This window comes from Nematolebias whitei, chromosome 14, assembly GCF_014905685.2.
Source record: "Nematolebias whitei isolate Nwh7 chromosome 14, NemWhi1, whole genome shotgun sequence".
NCBI classification, from domain to species: Eukaryota; Metazoa; Chordata; class Actinopteri; order Cyprinodontiformes; family Rivulidae; genus Nematolebias; species Nematolebias whitei.
The window spans coordinates 4,599,632-4,621,531 of NC_056511.1; the positions used below are offsets into that span (position 1 = coordinate 4,599,632).

Here is a 21,900-nt window from a genome sequence, read left to right on the forward strand (position 1 = left end):
GTTTGATGCGGTTCTTACTGTAGCGATATTGAGACATTCCACTCTTGAACAGACCTTTATCTGCACAAAGTTTCATAACACTCGCAGACGTCTGACTCCACGCAGGCTCTTGTTGTGCACGGTGAATTTGAGTAACATAAGTTAACTTTGATAATCACGACACTTGAGCTTCGATTGCAGTGTTTATCCTGTTTCAAGTATCTGATCAGAAGGTTGTGTTTTTAATGCTAATAAAGCTCTGTCACTTTTTTAATCTATTATCACCAAAACATATTGATATTTTATGAAAAAGACAAATGATTTGCCCCTGAAAGTTTTTTTTAAATATAATTATTTAACACTAGACTGTTTGGTGCACACATGGAAGATACCACCTGTTAACCACGCTGCAACATGAACTCTTGAGATTTGAAGAGTTTCCTGCTCCTGTCATCTGCCTCCCACCATGTATATTAATTAAAGTGTCATTTGCATTTTGTATTCTGTTCTAATGAAAACACTTTGGTAATATTAATATGTGGAATGCAAATGAGTTTGAGGACAAATTCAAGCCAGACAAAACGTTAAAATATTGTGCTTTCAACGATCACAGAACCATTAAATAAAAATTAAGCTTTCAAACGTGTCATTGCTGTGACCCTCTCAGGTGCTTCAAGGCAGAGACAAACCGCTGCTCACTGATCCTCAGAAGAACCCACAAGTCATTCTAGGTGACCATCATCAACCAGTCCTCGTCCTCTCATCGCTGAATCCAACCCTGAAAGACTTGGGCTCTCTGCCGAAGCCAGGAACAGAATTAAAGCTCCACGAGCCTTTTGCTGCAAGGCTGCCACACTCCTTCATCCCAGCTTTCGTGATTATGTTTGGAAACTGGCAGGCTGGAACTGAAGAGGTGAGGGACAAAGAGGAGCTGACTCAAAAAGAGGAGCGGTTTGGTCAGGAGGAACTGAATGGAAAGGAGGAGCAGAGTAGCAACAAGAAGCTGAGTGAAAAAGAAGAGCCGAGTGTCAAAAAGAAGCTCATCGGGAAAAGAAGGAAACGTATCAAATCGGAGCTGATCAGAGACAGGGAACTGAACGGCAAAAATGAGCAGAGCGGAACAAAGGAGCTGAATGAACAAAAGGAGCTGAACAGAAGTGAAGAGCCGAGTGGCAAAAAAGAGATGAACAAAAGTGAGGAGCTGAAGGAAAACCAGGTGGGGAGAAGCAAAACACAGCAAAGCAGATATGATGAGCTGAGAAGCAAAAAGAGGCTGAGAGGGAAAAAGGTTTGGCATGAAGAGCAGAAGCTAGGTGGAAGAGCAAAGGATACAAACTACATGCACCATCGTGACAGGGTGGGTGAGGAGCTGAAAGATAAGGTGTGGGACGATGAGATGTCTAGCAGCATGCTGGATCACTCAATGAAGAAGGATTGGGACTACTACCAGGTAAGAGGCACTGCCAGAACCCGGGTATGTAAATTATTCTGAATCCAGAGCCATTTGTTTCGTTGTGTTGGTTGACTTGTGTTCTTTCTGGCAGACAATGAATAATTATGGAGTAAAGTTGTCCGGCCCCGTCGATGTCTTTGGCAGGCCAAAGCTGACCGGTCCTGAGCTTCTCTGCAAACTTAAGAAAAAGGTTGAGCTCACAACTTTGACCTTTGACTTCGAGCCTTTCTCATCGTTGCCCTGGGCCACTCAGCTGCCTCACCGGCAGCTGACCTCTGACGTTGGACCATACAAGACCTGCGCTGTGGTGTCATCAGCAGGGTCGCTCCTCAAATCTGGACTGGGAAAAGAGATAGGTAAAATATTTAGTGCAGATTTTTGTTTCTTACTTGGCTAAATTAAACTCTGATCGCTCCAATCTGCCAGATTATCTTACCTTTCCTGGTTTCTGATTTCCAGTCATGTTGTTTCACGCCTGACATCTCGTCTTGACTTCAAGCCTTGCTTTTTGGATTTCGACCTTACGCCTCGTTATTAGGATTTGCCGCTCTGCCTGCTCCTCGTCTGACTGTGTTCTGCCCATCTGACCCTGGTTTCATCTATTTCTTCTGTCTATGGATTTCTTATTCTGGTTTGACTCTTTGGACTTGTTATTGATTCTGTCTCCCCGTGCTTGACCGCTGCTTCGTCTTTTGGACCACAACCCAGGGTTACCCCACTCTTCACAGCATTAAAGCCTCCCTCTGCACCAATTCTCCCTCTGGTTGCAGTGATGTCATCTATTCTACTTCAACTCATGGCTCCCACCCAATATGCCTGTGAAGACTGTCCCTGTAGCTGGATCCTGACTCCCAACTGCTGATGCAAATCAATAAATCGTTTTTTGTAGTTTTACACTCTTGTTGTCTGGCTGAGTTTTGAATCCAAAAACCCTGTTCCTGAAATATTTGACTCTTCTTTTCTTCACAACAACAGTCATTCAACACATAACCATCCAATGCTGTCTGGTGACGCTCTCCCCTGCCACATCCTTATAGTCTCCAATCTCCCTCAGGTTTCCTCTTCTACACAGAATGTAGCCTAACTGTGTACTCCTGCCTCCGCTCTTATAGGACATTCTATGTTCCTCCCTCTTTTGGAAATAAGTGTTGACTAAAGTCTTTTTCATTCTCTTGGCAAAATCCACCACCATCTGTCCTTCCTGGTTTCTTTCCTTGATACCAAACCTACCCATCACTTCCTCATCCCCTCTGTTTCCTTCACCAACATGTCCATTCAGGTCTTCTCCCATCACCACTCTCTCCTCCCTGGGAATACTCTCTATCACTTCATCCAGATCTTTCCAAAATGTATCTTTCTCCTCCTCATCACATCCAACCTGTGTAGCATAACCACTGATGATGTTTAGCATCAGACCTTCTACTTCTACCTTCAGGCACATCACCCTATCTGACACTCTCTTCACCTCTACTACATTCTTTGCCAACTCCTCCTTCAGGACCACCCCTACTCCATTCCTCTTTCTATCCACACCATGGTAAAACAGATTAAACCCTGCTCCAATGCTGCAAGCCTTGCTGCCCTTCCACTTGGTCTCTTGGAAAGAAAACATCTACCTTCCTTCTCAGCATCATGTCAGACAGCTCTCTACCTTTGCCTGTCATTGTCTCCACATGTAGAGTTGCAACCCTCAGTCCTACATTCTTAAATTTACTCTTTTCTATCTGTCTCCTGACACAATTCCCTCCTCGTGGTCTTTGACTAAAAGTAGCACAATTTCTGCTAGCACTCTGTCAACAGCACCGGTGGTGATCGTTGTTAACAATCGGCCTCGACCGATCTGGTATGGAGTCGCTTTGATGAACTCATATTATATTTTTGGCAAAACTGTTTTACGTCGGATGCCCTTCCTGACAAAATCCTCACCGTTTACTTGGACTTGGGACCAGAACCAGAGATACACTGGCTTGTGCTCCCTAGTGACTGGTTTAAGAGCCAAAACATCAAATTACCTCCTGAAGCTTCTGTGTTCTAGTTTTGTTCGTTATTTACAGACATAGAAACTGTAAATATGTCTCAGGAAAAACCCTGAAAGTTTCTTTCTTCACAGACTCTCATGATGCAGTGATACGTTTCAACAAAGCACCAACCATCGGCTTTGAGGAAGATGTCGGATCTAAACGGACAGTCCACCTCTTCAACTCAAAGGTAAAACAAAAATCAGTGAAAGATATATGTCCAACCTTCAAAAGACAGAACAGATGACAAAAGTGGTGTGAATCTATGTTGGCTTTCAGAATAAAAGTTTGGTCTGGTGTATGTGTCAGTATGTGGGCTGTTGGTTGCTATGGCAACAATGAAAGATTGTGTTGCTTTTATGTTTATCTTCCTTGATTGTAAACAATCTTACAAAAGACGGTGGACACAAACACGTTCTAAATAGAACACACTTTCAGAGTTACACAGCAAAAGTAAAAAAAGATTATTTCTTTCATGTTTTCCATCCATCCATCCACCCATCCACCCATCCATCCAACCATCCATCCATCCATTCATCCATCCACCCATCCATCCATCCATCCACCCATCCATTCATCCATCCACCCATCCATTCATCCATCCAACCAACCAACCAACCAACCAACCAACCATCCATCCATCCATCCATCCATCCATCCATCCATCCATCCATCCATCCATCCATCCATCCATCCATCCATCCATCCATCCATCCATCCATCATCTTCGTCTTGTTCTAAAGTTGGGTCACAGGGGCAGCATCTTAAGCAGGGAGGCCCAGACATGTCTTCCTACAGTCACTTCTTCCAGCTCTTCTTGGAGGACTCAAAGGAATTCCCAGGCCAGCCACGAGTCTTCTTTGGGGTCTATGAGCACTTCCCAAGGGAGGTGATGTGGGAGCATCCTTATTAAATGCCTGACTCCTCTTGATGTGGGGGAGCAGTGGTTCTACTCCGAGTCGCTCCTGTATAACTGAACTTCTCATCCTATCTCTAAGGTGCAGCTACCCTGTGGAGAAAACTCATTTTGGCTGCCTATAACTGCAGTCTTGTTTTTTCCAGTTACTGCCCAGGGTTTGTGACCATAAGTGAGCGTAGGAATGTAGACTGACCGGTAAACAGAGAGCTTCTCCTTACACCTCTTCACCACAGTGGATCAACACAGAGTCTGCAATACTAGATGCTGCATCGATCCATCTGTCGATCTCACAGTCCATTCTTCACTCTATCATGAACAAAACCCATAGATACTTGAACTCTTCCATTTGAGGCAGAACCTCACTCAACCTCCGGAGAGGGCAATCCACCCTTTTCCGACCGAGGACCATGAACCCAGATTTGGAGGTGCTGATCCTCATCCCAGCCGCTTCACACCTGGCTGCAAACCACTCCAGTGAAAGCTGAAGGTCACAGCAGGATGTCATGAACAGGACCACATCATCTGCAAATAGCAGTGATGGAATCCTGAGGCCTCAGCCACTTGAAGGTTTGCCAGAATCTCCTTGGAGCCAACTGAAAGTTTCTATCCAAAGCCTCACTGAACTTCTCCCACTTCTGGGCTTTGGCCTCAGCAACAGTCAGTATTGCAGCTTGCTTGGCTTGACAATACTCCTCAGCTGTCTCCTGAGTCCTATAAGCCAACAAGGCCTAATAGGAATCCTCCGTTAGTTTGAAGGCCTCCATGACCCGGAGTGTCCACCTCCGTGAGAAGCACCAACAACCTTGCAGCCATATTTCAAGGCAGCTGCCTCAACACTGGAGGCACGGAACATGGCCCACTTGGACTCAATGCCTCATCCACAACCCGCAAATCAGATGACATGACTACAAAGTCAACCATCGACTAGGGCGTCCTGGTGCCAAGGGCACTTATAAACAATCATATGTTCAAACATGGTGTTCGTGATGTACAAACTATGAGTAGCACAGAAGTCAAACAACAGAACACCACAACAGTGTTCAGATCAGAGAGGCCCTTCCTCCCAGTTACACCCCTCCATGCACTGTCATTACCCATGTGGGCATTAAAGTCCCCCAGCAGAATAAGGGAGTACCTAGCTGGATCACCTTCCAGAACCCCAGTTGAAATTGTTTGGTCTGGGCTGTTACCTAGGACCAATCTGCCTTGGATTTATTTTTTCATTTACTCTTTATTTATCCTGGTAGTCTCATTGAGCCACAAGAACTCATTTTCAAGAGAGACCTGTTTAGGGAGCAGATGGGGGTTAAGGGCCTTGCTCATGGGCCCAGAGTGGGGCAAATCAGGGTGGGAGCAGGTGTGGGTGCTTCACCTACCCCACCCACATTTTTTTGATGTTGTCAGTACTGGGGCTTGAACCGGCGATCTTCCGATCACAGGCCCACCTTCTCTAACCTCTGCGCCACCACTCCCCAAATACCCTACCAGGGACAATTACCCCGAACAGCATTGCTCCTACGATCATTCAGGCACACAAACTACTCCACCAGGAAGCGATTCAAGGAGGAGTTTCATCTTTTCAGTCTGAAATTCTCACTGTGGCTCTCAAATGATGTCCAAGTTTAAATAATCCTTAATCCATCAGTTTCTCTGCAGTTGCAGCGAAGGTACACCGTACTGTTTGAACCATTTTATTATTTTTGTTTCTCTAAACACAATATCCATCCATCCATCCATCCATTACCTTTACCTACTTCTTCCTTTTTGGGTTGCGGGGGTCACTGGTGCCCGTGTCCAGCAGTCAGTGTGCGAGAGGCAGGGGGACACCTGGACAGGTCTCCAGTCCATCACAGGGACACATAGAGACAAACAAGACAAACAACCATTCTCTCTCTCTCTCTCACCTAGGGACAATTTAGAGTTACCAATCAGTCTAACATGCATGTTTTTGGTCTGTGGGAGGAAACTGGAGTACCCGGAGAAAAAAAATTGCATGCAGAGAACATGCAGACTCCACCCAGAAAGGTCCAGGGCCAGGATTTGAACTGGCGACCTTCTCGCTGAGAAGCAGTGGTTCTACCAACTGAGCCACCCGCTAAACACAATGAATTTATACAATGTTGCATTTGTATTGTACATTAATTAATTAACTGTGAATGATCATTATATACCGATATATAAATATATATATATATATATATATATATAGGTATATAATGATCATTATATATATATATATATATATATATATATAATGATTATTTTCTTGTTTTCCAGGTGATGGCAAAATCTAAATATAAGTTCTTGTCAAGTTCTTTGTTCAACTCAGGTGTTCTGGTAGCATGGGACCCCGCCCCTTTTTCTTCAAACCTAACTCAGGTAATATTTATGTTTTTATGCAGGAACTATTTGACTTTACTTTCTTCTTTTTTTTAACGAGCATAAACAAGGCATAGAGACATATTGCTTTTGGTTTAGTTTTAGTGTTTTAACATTTTATTAGTTAAAAAAAAACAAAAAAACTTATGTTGTTTTAATGCATCTCTTCATTCCAAACATGTCTTCGGCTGCTGTAGTTACATGTGATATCCAGTGTACAGTTTGACACTTTCCTACACATGCTTTTTTATTTGCAGTGGTACAACCATACGGAGTATCCCATCTTCCTTCAGTATCAAAAATACAAGAAGCTTCACTCGAAGCAGCCTTTCTACATCCTGCATCCTCGCTTTGGCTGGCAGCTCTGGCAGCTAATACAGGACAACATGGATGAGCCCATTCAGAAGAATCCACCCTCTTCTGGCTTCCTTGGTATGAGGAAAAAAACAGCTGTTTTACCACTTCCTGCTAACGGTATAACCTGTCCTCAGAGTTGTCTGCACAATAGCTACAAAGAAAAGGTTAATGAGTGCAGTTTGACTCGAATCAAAATAATTCTCTACTACCAAATCTATGTTTTATGTTCCAAGCCTTTAAACTCCAAACCAACGGATCAAAAGAAACAAATGAGTTAAAAAATTACTCAAATTTTAATTCAGTTCATCCATCTATTATCTTCTGCTTGTTCCGGAGACGGGTCTCGGGGGCAGCAGCTTGAACAGGGAGGTCCAGCCATCTCTTACAACAGCCACCTCATCCAGCCTTTCTGGGAGGACTCCAAGGTGTTCCCAGGACAACCGAGAGACGTCACTCAAGTGTATTCTGGGTCTTCCCCGGGGTCTCCTCCCAGTTGGACATGCCTGAAGCACCTTCCTAGTCAGGCACACAGGGAGCATCCTTATCAAATGCCCGAACCACCTCAACTGGCTCCTCTCGATGTGGAAGGGCAGCGGTTCTAGTCCGAGTGTCTCCTGATAACTGAACTTCTCACCCTTAGAGGGAGAGTCCAGCTACCCTGCAGAGGAAACTCATTTCAACCACCTGTATCCACAGTCTCATTCTTTCTGTCACTACCCAGAGTTCATGGCCATAGGTGAGGGGAGGAACATAGACTGGCCGGTAAACGGAGAGCTTTGCCTTCCAGCTCAGCTCTCTCTTCACCACAACAGACCGGCACAGAGTCCACAATACTGCAGACACTACACCAATCCGTCTGTCAATCTTACGCTCCATTCTTCCCTCACTCGTGAACAAAACCCCGAGATACTTGAACGCCTCCACTTGAGGCAGAACCTCACCCTCGACCCAAATTCAATTCAATTCAATTCACTTTATTTATATTGCACCACGTCACAACCAAAGTCGTCTCAGGGCACTGAACAGAAACATTCACACACATTAACAAAGCCAGTTAGTAAAAGTTATTTATCTAAGGAAGCCAGCAGATTGTGTCGAATCTTCACTTTGTCACAGTCTCCCATCTTGAGCATTGGCCATTTCATTTCTCATTTCTTTGAACTCATCTTTAAACTTCTGTGTATAATAATTCTTATTTTGGAAAACGTATATTGCAAATCCTATTTTCTCGTGCAGGAATTGTCCTCATGATGTCTCTGTGCGAGGTGGTGCACGTCTACGAGTTCCTGCCGTCCCACAGAAGGACAAATCTCTGTCACTACTACGAGCAGCTTTACAGTGAAGCCTGCACGGTCGGCTCTTACCACCCCTTGATGTACGAGAAGAACCTGGTCAAACGCATGAACCTGGGCTCTGACCGTGAAATCTACATGGACGGACGCGTCACGCTTCCCGGGTTCAGCAAGATAAACTGCAACACTGATGGAGCGACTCAATATGAGGACTGATGTGCTTGACGTTTCTACAGTGGTTTACTCAGTTGGGGTCTGTGGGTTCTGAAACATCAGGTGGGGGTTCTTAGAAAGTCTCCAGATTTCAGCTTTTATTTAAAATTAATTTTTAGGTATATTTTTTACTTTAATTGTTAGAAATATTTAAAATATTTGGCATAAATTAATTTAAAAATTATGTTCAGTATTTATTTTATGTCTGCACCTTCTCAACCCACTAAACCATTACAGGAAAAAAAAAAAAAGTTTTATAATTGGCCACTTGTTGAAATGGTGGCAGATCTCAGGATGTGGAACCTGTGAGGGCGTCTATAGGAGCAGTAGGTAGTGCCAGTGCCCAAGATGCTCTCTGTGCTGTTGATACTCGAAAATGGCCGATAAACAATCAGAGTGGGAAGAAAACGTTTGTTTCCTTCAAATTTGAAGTCAATTTCTCTTATTTGTAATGTAAGAGTGGCCTTGCCCCCAAGAGAGTAATTTAGAACAAGATAAATTACATTTCATGTGAAAGTGCAGTCTGAATGCTTATTGCTGAATGATTTTAGCTGAAAGCTGCTGAAGAAGCTGAAACCAAGCTGAAAATGGTGAGTTACTAAATCATTAATGTGGGATGACTTTGAACAGCTGACATTTGTTGAAAGTAGGAAAATAAAAGAAGAAAGTAGCAGAAAAACAGCAGAAATGTGTAAAAAAATTCTGAAAAGAGCAGAAATTAGCAACATACGCTGAAAACATGAAAAGAGAGGCTGAATAGATTAAAAAAGACATACAATTAGCAAGAAAAATTAAATGAGGTGAAAAAAGTTTAATTTAGCAAAAAGTAGCTGAAGACCTAAAATAAAATAAAATCTGAAATTAGCAGGAAAAAGGCTGAAAGGAGCTTAAAAGGGTGAGATTATTATAAAGAGCAAAAAAGGCCAAAATTAGCTATAAACAATTGCAGATAAAAGACTAAAGTTAGCATAAAAATACTTTTAAAATACCTGAAATAGCAGAAGAAAACTGGATTTAGTAGAAATAAGCTGAAAGGAACATAAAAAGCTGAAATTGGCAGAAAGAAGCTGAAAGCAGCTAAAGGAAGCAGAAACCAGCATAAAAAAGCCGAAGGAAGCTGATCCAGAACAACAGCTGAAATGAGCAGGAAACGATTTCAAAGGGTTTGAAGGATGTAAAGAAGAGATCATCCATTTTCAACGTTACAAACATATACACAGCTAAATGTTTCAAATAAGCACAAATAACCAAATTCATAGCAGGAGTGTATTGAATAAGCCGAACGTTTTTATGTATGAACAGCTGAAATAGCACTAAAAATGCAGAACGAGTTACGTGCCGAAAAACGTACAGAAGAAAAGAATCTCAACAGAGTGAATGATTTTTAAACATTCACAGACGTTTGAAGACAGTGAGTGCACAAACGCTGCAAGGCAGATTTTACCAGACAAAGGGCTCTACGAGCTCTACATACCCGGTACATACAGAGCTGTAGTATATATTGGACCAGTGTCAGTACAAATATAACACTTGTACTAGTACTGTTACATCCTAGTAGTTTTTCATTCAACCTTTATTTATACAGGCTAGTTTCATTGAGTCACGAGGACTCATTTTCAACAGAGACCTGTTTTAGCCAGACAACGTATAAAGTACAGACAACAATAATTCAACATAATGCAATTGAAAATAAAATTAAAGTCGTTATAAAAACGGTGAAATCAAGATGCCTTATAAAACCAGGTAAAATACTAAAAACAAGAACATGTTTGCTTTGATTTTTCTTATGACCTTATCAAGTGTTGAAAATCCCTTAAATAAATTAAGGTGGACACCTTCAGATCTTGTTGCAGAGTAAGAAAATACCTTTTTTCCAAGTTCAGTCCGCACTGAGGGGACGCTGCAGGTAATGATGACCTGAGAGTGCACGCTGTAGCTGCACTGACGACATGGCATGTAGGAGGAGATATAAGAAGGCAGAAGACCAAGGAGGGATTTACAGTATAGATGAAAATGTACCAGTGTGACATCTACAAGTACATTATTTACATGGATACCCCTGCCAGTACAAGTACAATACTAGTACCTGTACTTGGAGTGATGGGATGGGAGGGGGGGGGGGGGGGGGGGAATGAATGAGTGGGTGGTTCTTCTCAATTTTTTTTAATACATTGTAAAGTTTGCAGAGTGTCTGACCTAATCAAAATGATGAGTGACAGCTGTGAAAATTAAGATTAATATTAAAATTTAAGAAATAAATTGATGTCCGCCCTATATGTCAAGGTCACGGTTTCTTTATTGTCATTCACATCACATGTGGTACATGTGGTGGAACTAAACTGTGCACACAAGGTCCCAGTTACATCCAACAAAAGTATACATTTTAAAGGAAAACAGTAATAAGATCTAAGATATAAGCTAAACTAAGAATACTCTAAACACTTAATAATGCAAAAACAATACGCCAAGCAACAGCAGCACGAACATGAGTCTGTGTGAGCAGAGGAGTATGAATGAACACAGCAGCATGAAATTAATCAGCAGCATGAGATCAGCAGCATATGCAATAACACATGTACTATTTTTGCTCAGGAGCTGCTACATACTCATTCATTCATTCAACCTTTATTTATCCAGGTTAGTCTCATGGAGTCACGAGGAACCATTTACAAGAGAGACCTGTTTTAGACAGACAACATATAAAGTACTATAAAAAATTAAAAAGTTTAAAAAGTTCAAGTTCAAGTACCTTTATTGTCAATACATCACATGTGGTGCATGAGGTGAACGAAATTATGTACTTGGGGTCCCAGTTACACCCAAAAATAGCAAAAAATATAAAGTATAAAAATAAATCTATACCTATAGCATTATCCCAGACAAGCAAAGGCCTTATAAAACACTAAACGTTGATTAGCGACCCAAAAATTTTCGGTCAGGTCATCCAGACGGTTTCTTTTTATTTTTTCTTGTGCTGAAACATTTCACCTTCCATCCAGAAGGCTTCATCAGTCAAGGAAACACACAACACAAAACTGATTCTTCCCCCAACAGATTACTCCAAAGTGGAACAAACCAGTTATGTTGGTGCTAAGATGGTCTCTTTGGCACGCCCCCTCCTCCAGTGCCGGCCCTCTCCCTTGTCAACAGTCATGTCAAACTGGTTCAAAACCAACAAAGTCCATGCTCAATAATCCAGGTATACAATCCAACATTTTTCAGTCAGGTCATCTGGACAGTTTATTTTTATTTTTTTTGTGCTGAAACGTTTCTGGATCGAAGGCGAAACTTTTCAGCACAAAAAAAGAAACTGTCCAGATGACCTGACTGAAAAATGTTGGGTTCATAATCGAGAATTTTCTCACAGTATTTCCAGCACCGTGGAGCTACCAAGACTGGACTCTACTGAGTTAGTGTTTGGCTCCAGTACTTAATAAATGACACTATTTAAATTATCTCATCTCATGAATTATTTTTGGGTTGTGATGCCGATGGTGTCTATCTCCAGCAGCCACTGTACAAGAGTGGACCGTGGGACACACTGGGCAGCTCGCAAGTCCATCACAAGGCCACATAGAGAGAAACGAGACAACCATGCACATTCACACCTAGAGACAATTTAGAGTTAATAAAGAACCCAACGTATGTTTTGGGGCTGTAAGAGGAAACTGCAATACCTGGAGAAAGTACAAAAGTACAGAGAGAACAGAACTTTGCAGAATGGTCCCAGGCCAAGATGTGATCCTGCAACTTTCTTAATGAAAGGTGGCAGGTCTACTAACTGCACCACCATGCCACCCCCATTTGGACAAAATAATTTGCAATAGGGAGGAGACCCAGAGGAAGACCCAGGACACGCTGGAGGGACTAGCTGGTCTGGGAGCGCCTTGGGATTCCCCCGGAGGAGCTGGCCCAAGTGGCTTGGGAGAGGGAAGTCTGGGCCTCCCTACTTAAACTGCTACCCCCGCGACCCGACCCCAGATAAGCGTAAGAAAATGGATGGACGGATGGAATTTGCGATAGTTTGGGAATATTTGTCTCAAGATTTATTGGTGGTTTTGACATTATCTGAAATGTCAAATCAACCAAGTTAAGCAAATATTGTCAAGTTACCTGAAATTGTTGTGCCAATTGTTCTAGTGTCTTTTCTTGTTTTCCAGGTGTTGGTAACGCATAAACACAACTTGTACAGTTCTTTGTACAACTCAGGGGTTCTTGTGGCATGGGACCCTGCCCCCTTTTCTTCAAACCTCATTCCGGTAAAGGTTGGATTAGTGTGCGTACATTCAAAATAGACTGCATTTCTACACATGCTCTATCTTTGTTTTGTTTTTTACAGTGATATAAGCAGACAGAGTATTCCATCTTCCCCCACTATCTAAATTACAAGAAGCGTCACCCGAAGCAGCCTTTCTACATCCTGCATCCTCGATTTGGCTGGCAGCTCTGGCAGCTAATACAGGACAACATGGCTGAGCCCATTCAGAAGAATCCACCATCTTCAGGCTTCCTTGGTATGAGAAACACTCTCACCCCTTTTTTATATTTTATCTTCAAAGTGGTCGACATGGTTAAGACGAGAACATCTTCCAATTTATTCAAGCTTTTTGCATCAAAGAAAGGTTTAGGGCCTCTTTTCACAGGATGACCATTGGGTAACCATACAGCAACTATAATTTGGTGAACTCTATGAACAGTCCACAAAGCCTTCCAAAATGTTGTTTGCTTAAAAATACCAGGGAGATCCATGACCACTTGAGGGACCAAAAATTCAATTTTCTGCAATTTTCATAGATGTCTAAGGAGACCTGAGCGATCAGCAGCACCCATAAAGAGAATAACAGCAGTCATGCCTCCTTGCAGAAACCATTAAGTTTGTTGGGAGATCATCTGAGACTATGGTAGACCCTCTACAAAGTACTCTTGAGAGACAAAGAGAGGTTACAAGAAACCACTGAGAAATCCTTGTCTGATCTGATTGATAAGAATTTCTTTGGACACCTAAATGTTTCAGGGCATAAATAGGAGCTTTGAGCTCTGATGCTTCTTTCTCTTCGATCTCTGGCTGTATTGAAGACAAAACATCTTCAGAAGGTAAATAATCCAAAATGGACAGCAATGCTTTATTACATGGTGTCTTCCTATTAGGTCACCAAGCACTCCAGCTGAACCAGACAAAGAATGAAGGAGACCAGGGGGTGTCCACTGTATATTGCACCTTTTTAGCCAACCAATTTGGATACAGACACCAGCAGTGAGTATTTACATGATTTAATTTGCAATGAGCTTACACTTCTAGAATGGGATCCAGAGGGCATAAGTACCGGTAGTGGCAGCACGAGTAGAGTAGTAATGGGGCATTCACATAGACTGTGAAAGTTCCAGTCACCCAAGACTGACCAAACTAAGGGAGGATTGTCCTATTGTGCACCAATAGCATTTACAGAACCTGGTGACATTTTCTCAACACCCCATGATATACCACAGCATATCCTAATGACTGGCATCAGTTAGACAAATGGTAAATGGACTGTACTTATATACTGCCTTTCTCTTATTGATATACTCAAAGTACAATTGGTGCCTTCATTTACCCATTCATACATCACATGCATTACTGCAGCAATGCGGCGTGGCATGGAGTCGATCAGTCTGTGGCACTGCTCTGATGTTATGAGAGCCCAGGCAAGACACGCCTGACGCTGTCTCTTGTTCAAGAGTGGCTTGACACAAGGAATGCGACCGCTGAAACGCATGTCTTGCATACATCTGTGTGTGGTGGTTCTTGAAGCACAGTCCAGTCTTTGTGAATCTCCCTCACATTTTGGAATGGGTTTTATTTCACAATCCTCTCTAGGGTGCAGTTATCCCTATTGCGTGTACTTTTTTCTACCACATCTTTTCTTTCCCTTCACCTCTCAATGTGCTTGGACACAGAGCTCTATGAACAGCCAGCGTCTTTAGCAATGACCTTCTGTGTCTTGCCCTCCTTGTGCAAGGTGTCAATGGTCGTCTTTTGGACGACTGTCAAGTCAGCAGTCCATGATTGTGTAGCTACAGAACTAGACTGAGAAACCATTTAAATGCCTTTGCAGGTGTTTTGAGTTAATTAGTTGATTAGGGTGTGGCACCAGGTGACTTCAATATTGAACCTTTTCACAATATTCTAATTTTCAGAGATATTGAATTTGGGGTTTTCATTAGTTGTCCGTTATAATCAACATTAAAATAAATAAACATTTGAAATAGATCAGTCTGTGTGTAATGAATGAATATATTCATTTATACATTCATACACTTGCATAATATACAAGTTTCACTTTTTTAATGGAATTACTGAATTAAATAGATCAACTTTTTCATGATAGTCTAATTTTATGAGCTGCACCTGTAAAGAGCGTCTTTACAACCTGAAATTAACTTCTTCTTCCTGGTTCCCCATTCCATGGAGTCGACAGCTGTTGTTAAACTTCATGCCACATTTCTAACAACAGGACGTCATTGTGGCGCTTTGAACAAGAATTTTTGTGGGTAAAATAAAGTTATGGTTATTTCACATTTGGGGCGGCTGTGGCTGAGTGGTTGGAGCGATTGCCCTCCAGTGGGAGAGTTGGTGGTTCGATTCCACCAGCCGTCACATGTTGAAGTGTCCCTGGGCAAGACACTGAACCCCTCATTGCCTCTGATGTGTCTCATCGGTGTGTGAATGTGATCTGTGTCTACAGATTCAGATCTTTGATGTAGTAGAGTGATGTACGAGGACACAGATTGTGATTTAAAGCACCGAGTTTCATGGTTAGATTGAAGGGAAGTCTGAGATCGTCATCATTGTATGTTACTGTATCATACAATGGTAAAATTAGTTCTCTGCATTAACCATCACACCTGATATACAGCCAGGTGGAGCAGTGGGCAGCTATGTAAACACCCGTGGAGCAATTAGGGATTGGGTGTCTTGCTCAAGGACACCTCGACATGTAGGAAAGGCTGGGAGTCGAACCGCGACTTTCTGGTCCAAGTCAGCTGCCCTACCTCTACCCCATCGTGTTATACAAGTACAGTCCATTTACCATTTCATGAATAAACAACTTTAATGAATAAACTTGTTAAAAACGTATACCATGGCACCTTTGCTCGTGACTTCTTGACATTTGTGAATGTAACAGATTTTTATTTTACACCACCAAACCAGTTTGGCATTAGGCTTGTGCTGCAAGTTCCCAGCCCCCATGACTTTGATTGACCAGTTTGTTTACTGTGACATCATATAATTTATGTACATGTATTTTTTTTTTCTTGTGGTAGAGGTGCTGTTGAGCTAAACACAGAAAACCCTTGTTGGCTGACTCCATGCTTTGCTTTGTCACTCACTGGTTTAGATTCTGTACATTGCCACCCAAACCCACCATGAACTCCACCAATGATTCACTTTCTCATGAACCTTTGAATCAGGCACCGAAGCAGTGATGCAGACTCAGCTCTTCCGAAGAAAACACTGATCGTGTGACTTTCAGCAAATGAAACGAGCTCCGACTGTACTTTTAAATCACAGCTTCAGCCTCAAACAACCCATCACTAACTGAATCCATCCATCCATCCATCCATCATCTTTACCCACTTCTTCCATTTTGGGTCATGGGGGTCGCTGGTGCCCATGTCCAGCCATCACTGTGCAGGAGGCGGGACACCTGGACATGTCTCCAGTCCATTAGAGACACAGAGACAAACAACCATTCACTCTCTCTCTCATCTAGGGACAATTTAGAGTTACCAGTCAGTCCAACATGCATGTTTTTGTTCTGTGGGAGGAAACTGGAGAACCCAGAGAAAACCCACGCACGCACGGACAGAACATGCAAACTCCACCCAGACAGGTCCCCAGACCCGGATTTGAACCAGGGACCTGCTCGCTGAGGCAGCATGTCGACCAGCTGTGCCGCTCTGAACCTCAATCAGGGAAAATTAACTTTATGACCTAGAAGAAACCGTTCCAGTCTCAATCTCAAAATTTAAGGGCGGGTGGGGGACGACCGTCTCCCCCGGACCCTCCAGAGAGAAACGAACTGATTTGTTTATACAAAGATCTTGTTCCAACTTGAACTTTTTAGGCACATTTAAACACTTTCTTCTGACTCACCGCCACCTCAATCACTCGTCTTCTAACAGAAATGGGAAGAAAAAAGGAAATGGTTTTATACAATTTTCTGCTGTAGCTTCTGGCGTTTCAGTGTTTAGACCAAAGATGATGTGAACTTTTGGTGATTGTGTTTAAAGGAAACCTGGGAACTGGTGGAAGTGGAAAGGATGGGGAGCAGTTCTGATTAAGAACGATTATGGGCTTAGAAAACTCAGAACATTTATAGCGATCATGTCTGGAAGATGATTTTTGTAGCCAATGTGTTTATTTTATGGTTAACAATGGCAGGAGGCAAAAATAAAATAAAATTTCTTTACATTTTACTTCTAAGCAGGTAAACATTCTTGTACTCTTAAAATTCACAACTCTTCAGGTGTCCTGATACTCACTCAAATTTTTTCTTTGAATTATGTGTACTTTTTACTTTATTTTCAATAAAATTAACCAAAAAGTACTGTCATGAACATGCAACATTTTAAACTTTTACTAAATTCCTTTAATCTTTATTGAACCACTTGTTTTTTTGGAGTATTCTGTTTAAGTAACACGTGAACTCATCAGTGTTTCCAGATTTTTTAGGCATTACATCTGATTGAAGAAGAGAGCGTAGCAATCATTCTGTGTGAAACACTGATTTTAATTCATGACCATTTACCGGGATTTGTTTCCAATTAAAACGTAACGCTCAACATTAAAATAAATTCTCACCTTTTAATTTCCTGCTTAATTACCTTTAATCAAACAATCCCGTCTTATTTGAAAACCAGGGGGCATTACAGTCGCGTTAAAAAAAATATCTGAATTGGTCGCAGTGTAACGTTGTTTTTCAGAACCGATGCGTTCTCTCGATCAGACGTTTGATCCGAGTTCAGGAGCAAAGCTACAGTAAGTTGAGGGGAATGACTGGATGCAGGAGGAGGTAGTCCCACGAGCGGCTTCAACAGCAAACCCTCTCAGAACATGTTCACCGTTCAAGTGCTCACTTAGTAAAAGGTGACCTCTGGACGACGTGTCGAATGATGACCTGTCCAACCCGACGACTTTTCAGATTTCAGTTTTTAAGGCTCTGGGTTTCAGGATTTTCAGTCATTCTTCATCATGTAGTCGTCATCTTCGCCGCTGGCCTGGCTTCTTGGGTCGATGTTGTTTTTTGAAGTCGATGAGGCACCCAGTAGCTTCAGAGATGGAAGTGAAGGACCTGATGGGAGAGTCGCTGATCCTGAAGGCTGAAGCTGCCTCATCATCGTCGTCATCGTCACGGAGATCTATGACAGCTCTGAGCACCAACACATGGAAAACAGTCACGAGGGAGATTATAAATGTGTATCTGGAGAATTCAACACTCCGGAAACACAGAAACTGTTAAATTCCTGCTGAGAAATCCCTCAAATATATTTCACAGACTTTATGTAAAATGCAGATTCTTAAAAATAACAGCTTAACAGAAAATGTGTATTTGAACTTCAACTCCCAAAGAGCTGTTGGATGATCTACTAACAGAAGCTCTGGTAAAAACCTGATCAGAAATACCATAATATGAGATAAACACAGGTGTTTCCTTACTCTGGCTGGACTTTAGATCCAGATGGGCCAGCATCTGTAAAATCAGAGACTACATTTAATCAAACGTGCTGACGCCACGAAAACTGATGATTTTCAGATAAAACAACAAACAACAAGGAAGTAACAAAAGTCTGAGTTGTGGTTGTGAAGTTGAGTTGTACAGACATGAAGACGTTTGTTTGGCATCATGTGTAGATTCTGTGCATTTAGAAATAAGTTGACAGTTGAAATAAAAGGACGGTTTATATTAATGAACAAGCTGATAGATACTGATGAAACATGGAGAAGGGGAGATTTTGAGAAGTGTGCACGTTATTCTAATCCTTTTCAAACATGTAAACTGTACTGCAGTGTAGGTTAGTCTAATTTTCAGCTTCACGAGTTTATTAACTTACAGTGGAGCTTGAAAGTTTGTGAACGCTTCAGAATTTTCTATATTTCTGCATCAAAATGATCTAAAACTTCAGATTTTCACACAAGTCCTAAAAGTAGATAAAGAGAACCCAGTTTAACAAACGAGACAAAAATATTATACTGGGTCATTTATTTATTTATTGAGGAAAATGATCCAATATTAAAGATTTGCGAGTGGCAAAAGTACGTGAACGTCTACTTTCAGTATCAGGTGCATCAAGAACTTCAACTAAACGTTTCCAGTAAGTTTTATCCCATTCCTCCGTACAGAACAGCTTCAACTCTGGATGTTGGTGGTTTCCTCACATTAACCGCTCACTTCAGGTCCTTCCACAACATCTGGACTGGATTAAGGTCAGGACTTTGACTTGGCCGTTCCAAAACATGAACTTCATTCTTCTTGAACCGTTCTTTGGTAGAACCACTTGTGTGCTGAGGGTCACTGTCTCGCTGCATGAGCCACCTTCTCTTCAGATTCAGTTCATGGACAGATGTTCTGACATTTTCCTTTAGAAGTCTGAAATAATTCAGAATTCATTGCTCCATCAAGTCATCCTGGCACAGACGCAGCAAAACAGGCCCAAACCATGATACTACCACCACCATGTTTCACAGACGGGATCAGGTTCTTCTGCAGGAATAGAGGTTTTTCTCCAAATATAACTCTTTTCATTTAAAGCAAAAAGTTATTTTGTGGTCTCATCCGTCCACAAAACATTCTTCCAGTAGACTTCTGGATCGTCCACGTGATCTTCAACAAACGTTAGATGAGCAGCCATGTTCTTTCTGGAGAGCAGCGTCTTCCTCCTTCCACCCTGCCATGACACCGTCGTGTTCTTGTTAAAGAGAACTTTTGTACTTTACCTTAAATATAAACTTCTTATGCGTCTGTCTTCACAGTGGAAAAAGACGATGTTCAGAGTGTATTGAAATAATCATGCATCTCCGTGTTTCATCAAAAAAGAACAAATACATTGATATCTTGTCTAACTGGTACAACTAACCTAAACAGAACGGAGAACATAAACAGCCCAGTTATTGTTTACTGCAATAAACAAATTCAAAGAGCATGTTTGAAGACATCTTTAACTTCACCTGTTTCTGTGTGGAGACAACTTAAAGCAGGACAATCCACAACAGTTCTCCTGATGGTGGACTCATGAACATCAACAGTAATGTGAGGGACCTTCAGTTGTTAGAAGTTACCCTGGACCTCGCTGACCATCACACATCTTGCTCTTGGAGTGATCTTTGTTGGTCCACCACTCCTGGGGAGGGAACGATGTCCTCCTCCATTTGTCCACACTCTGTCTGATCGGTGGAGTCCAAACTCTTTACAGATGTTTTGTAACCTTTTCCAGCCTGAGGAGCATCAACGACTGTTTTTCTGAGCTCCTCAGAATCTGCTTTGTTCCTCCATGATCCATCAACATGTGAAGACTTTGATAGATCCAGTTCTTTAAATCAAGTGATCACTCGCACCTGATCATCATCCATTCATTCAAAACACCTGACTCTAATTTCACCTTCAAATTAACCGTTAATCCTAGAGGTTCACATACTTCTACCACTCACAGATGTGTAATACTGGATCATTTCCCTCATTAAATAAATGACCCAGTATAATATTTTTGTCTCGTTTGTTAAACGGGTTCTCTTCATCTACTTTTAGGACTTGTGTGAAAATGTGATGATGTTTTAGATCATTTTGATGCAGAAATATAGAAAATTAAAAATGGTTCACAAACTTTAAAGCTCCACTGCGTTAAAACAACTTCTGTATACGTTTTGTGCTTAAAATAATAATAATAATAATAATAGAATAAAAATAAAACGACTTACCTGAATCTCTGTTCTCAGTTTGTGCCAGAGCCATGAGCAGATTTCCCTTCTGTAAAGTCACAGAGTTTATAAAAAAGTTAATCCTAATAATCTCTCCTCTGATGACTTCCTGCTGCTGAGATTTTCAGCTTACGGGTCTGGAAGAGTGGCTTTGTAAGCAGAGCTCCGTGTGTCGGCTGTATTCTCTCAGAGCAACGGCTTTTCGACACACGTAACACATCTCCCGTTTCCTGGAGGTGAAATAAAAACAATGACTCAAAAACACTTTATAACTCCGACCAGAGTCTTCTGTGGCTCAGTAGATCACAATCCACTTCCTACTGAATCCCAGGAGAAAATTCATTTAAACGAAAATGGATTTCACACTTATTTACGTATTTTCAAATTAACAGAAATTACAGACCCAACAAAACTTTTATATTTTTTCACCTTGAATGAAGAACTGCAACATAAAAGTTTTAAAAACTGTTAATTTAAATGAACTCGCTCGTTTGTTTTTGCTTGAAGAAAATGTCAGAAGTAGGGAGGGCTACTAATATTTTATTACAACATTTCCTCTTTTAAATAAAACAGCTGGTTTTATTTTTGAATACTCGGCTGTTGAATGTTGAAAAATTCTGAGTATTTTGAGCAAATTAAAGTAAAATAATTTCATTCATTATAACATTGGAAATAATTTTAATACTAATTCCTGTTGGTTTAAGTATCTGCAGCAGAAAATGAAGGTGAACTGAAAACGTTTTAAACCAAAGCAGCTCAAAATAATAAAAACAATAAAAATAAAATTTTGGGAAAAAAAAAAAATAATATCAAATCATCTCAAAATGTCAATAAAAGTTCTAAATTCCCTCGACTGATAACGATTAAACACTGAAGGACCAAAGAATCCAAGAATCAAAGGATCCATCCATCCATCCACCCACCCACCCATCCACCCACCCACCCACCCATCCACCCACCCATCCATCCATCCATCCATCCATCCATCCATCCATCCATCCATCCACCCACCTACCCACCCATCCATCCATCCATCCACCCACCCATCCATCCACCCACCCACCCATCCATCCATCCATCCATCCACCCACCCACCCATCCATCCATCCATCCATCCATCCATCCATCCATCCACCCACCCATCCATCCATCCACCCACCCACCCACCCATCCATCCACCCACCAACCAACCCATTCATCCATCAATCCATCCATACACCCACCCATCCATCCATCCACCCACCAACCCACAAATCCAACCACCCACCCACCCATCCATCCATCCACCCACCAACCCACAAATCCAACCACCCACACACCCATCCATCCATCCA

The 21,900-nt window shown here is 41.8% G+C and overlaps 2 protein-coding genes across 2 annotated transcripts in view; one reads left to right on the forward strand and one right to left on the reverse strand.

Moving 5' to 3' along the window:
* The first annotated feature begins 920 nt into the window (after window positions 1-920).
* Window positions 921-8,613, forward strand: LOC119420399 (beta-galactoside alpha-2,6-sialyltransferase 1-like). Its single transcript, XM_037687788.1, has 6 exons — window positions 921-1,429; window positions 1,524-1,788; window positions 3,543-3,640; window positions 6,647-6,748; window positions 7,006-7,180; window positions 8,342-8,613. The coding sequence occupies exons 1-6, from the start codon at window positions 1,163-1,165 to the stop codon at window positions 8,611-8,613; spliced, it is 1,179 nt and encodes a 392-aa protein (XP_037543716.1). The 5' UTR covers window positions 921-1,162.
* An 8,845-nt stretch (window positions 8,614-17,458) lies between these two features.
* The window catches only part of uimc1 (ubiquitin interaction motif containing 1), a gene marked incomplete in the record, with an annotated part of 21,200 nt that continues 16,758 nt past the window's right edge, over window positions 17,459-21,900 (reverse strand). Inside the window, 4 exon segments of the mRNA XM_037688212.1 lie at window positions 17,459-18,023; window positions 18,311-18,344; window positions 20,567-20,615; window positions 20,700-20,796. Of these exon segments, the coding sequence (XP_037544140.1) occupies window positions 17,855-18,023; window positions 18,311-18,344; window positions 20,567-20,615; window positions 20,700-20,796 (349 nt within the window).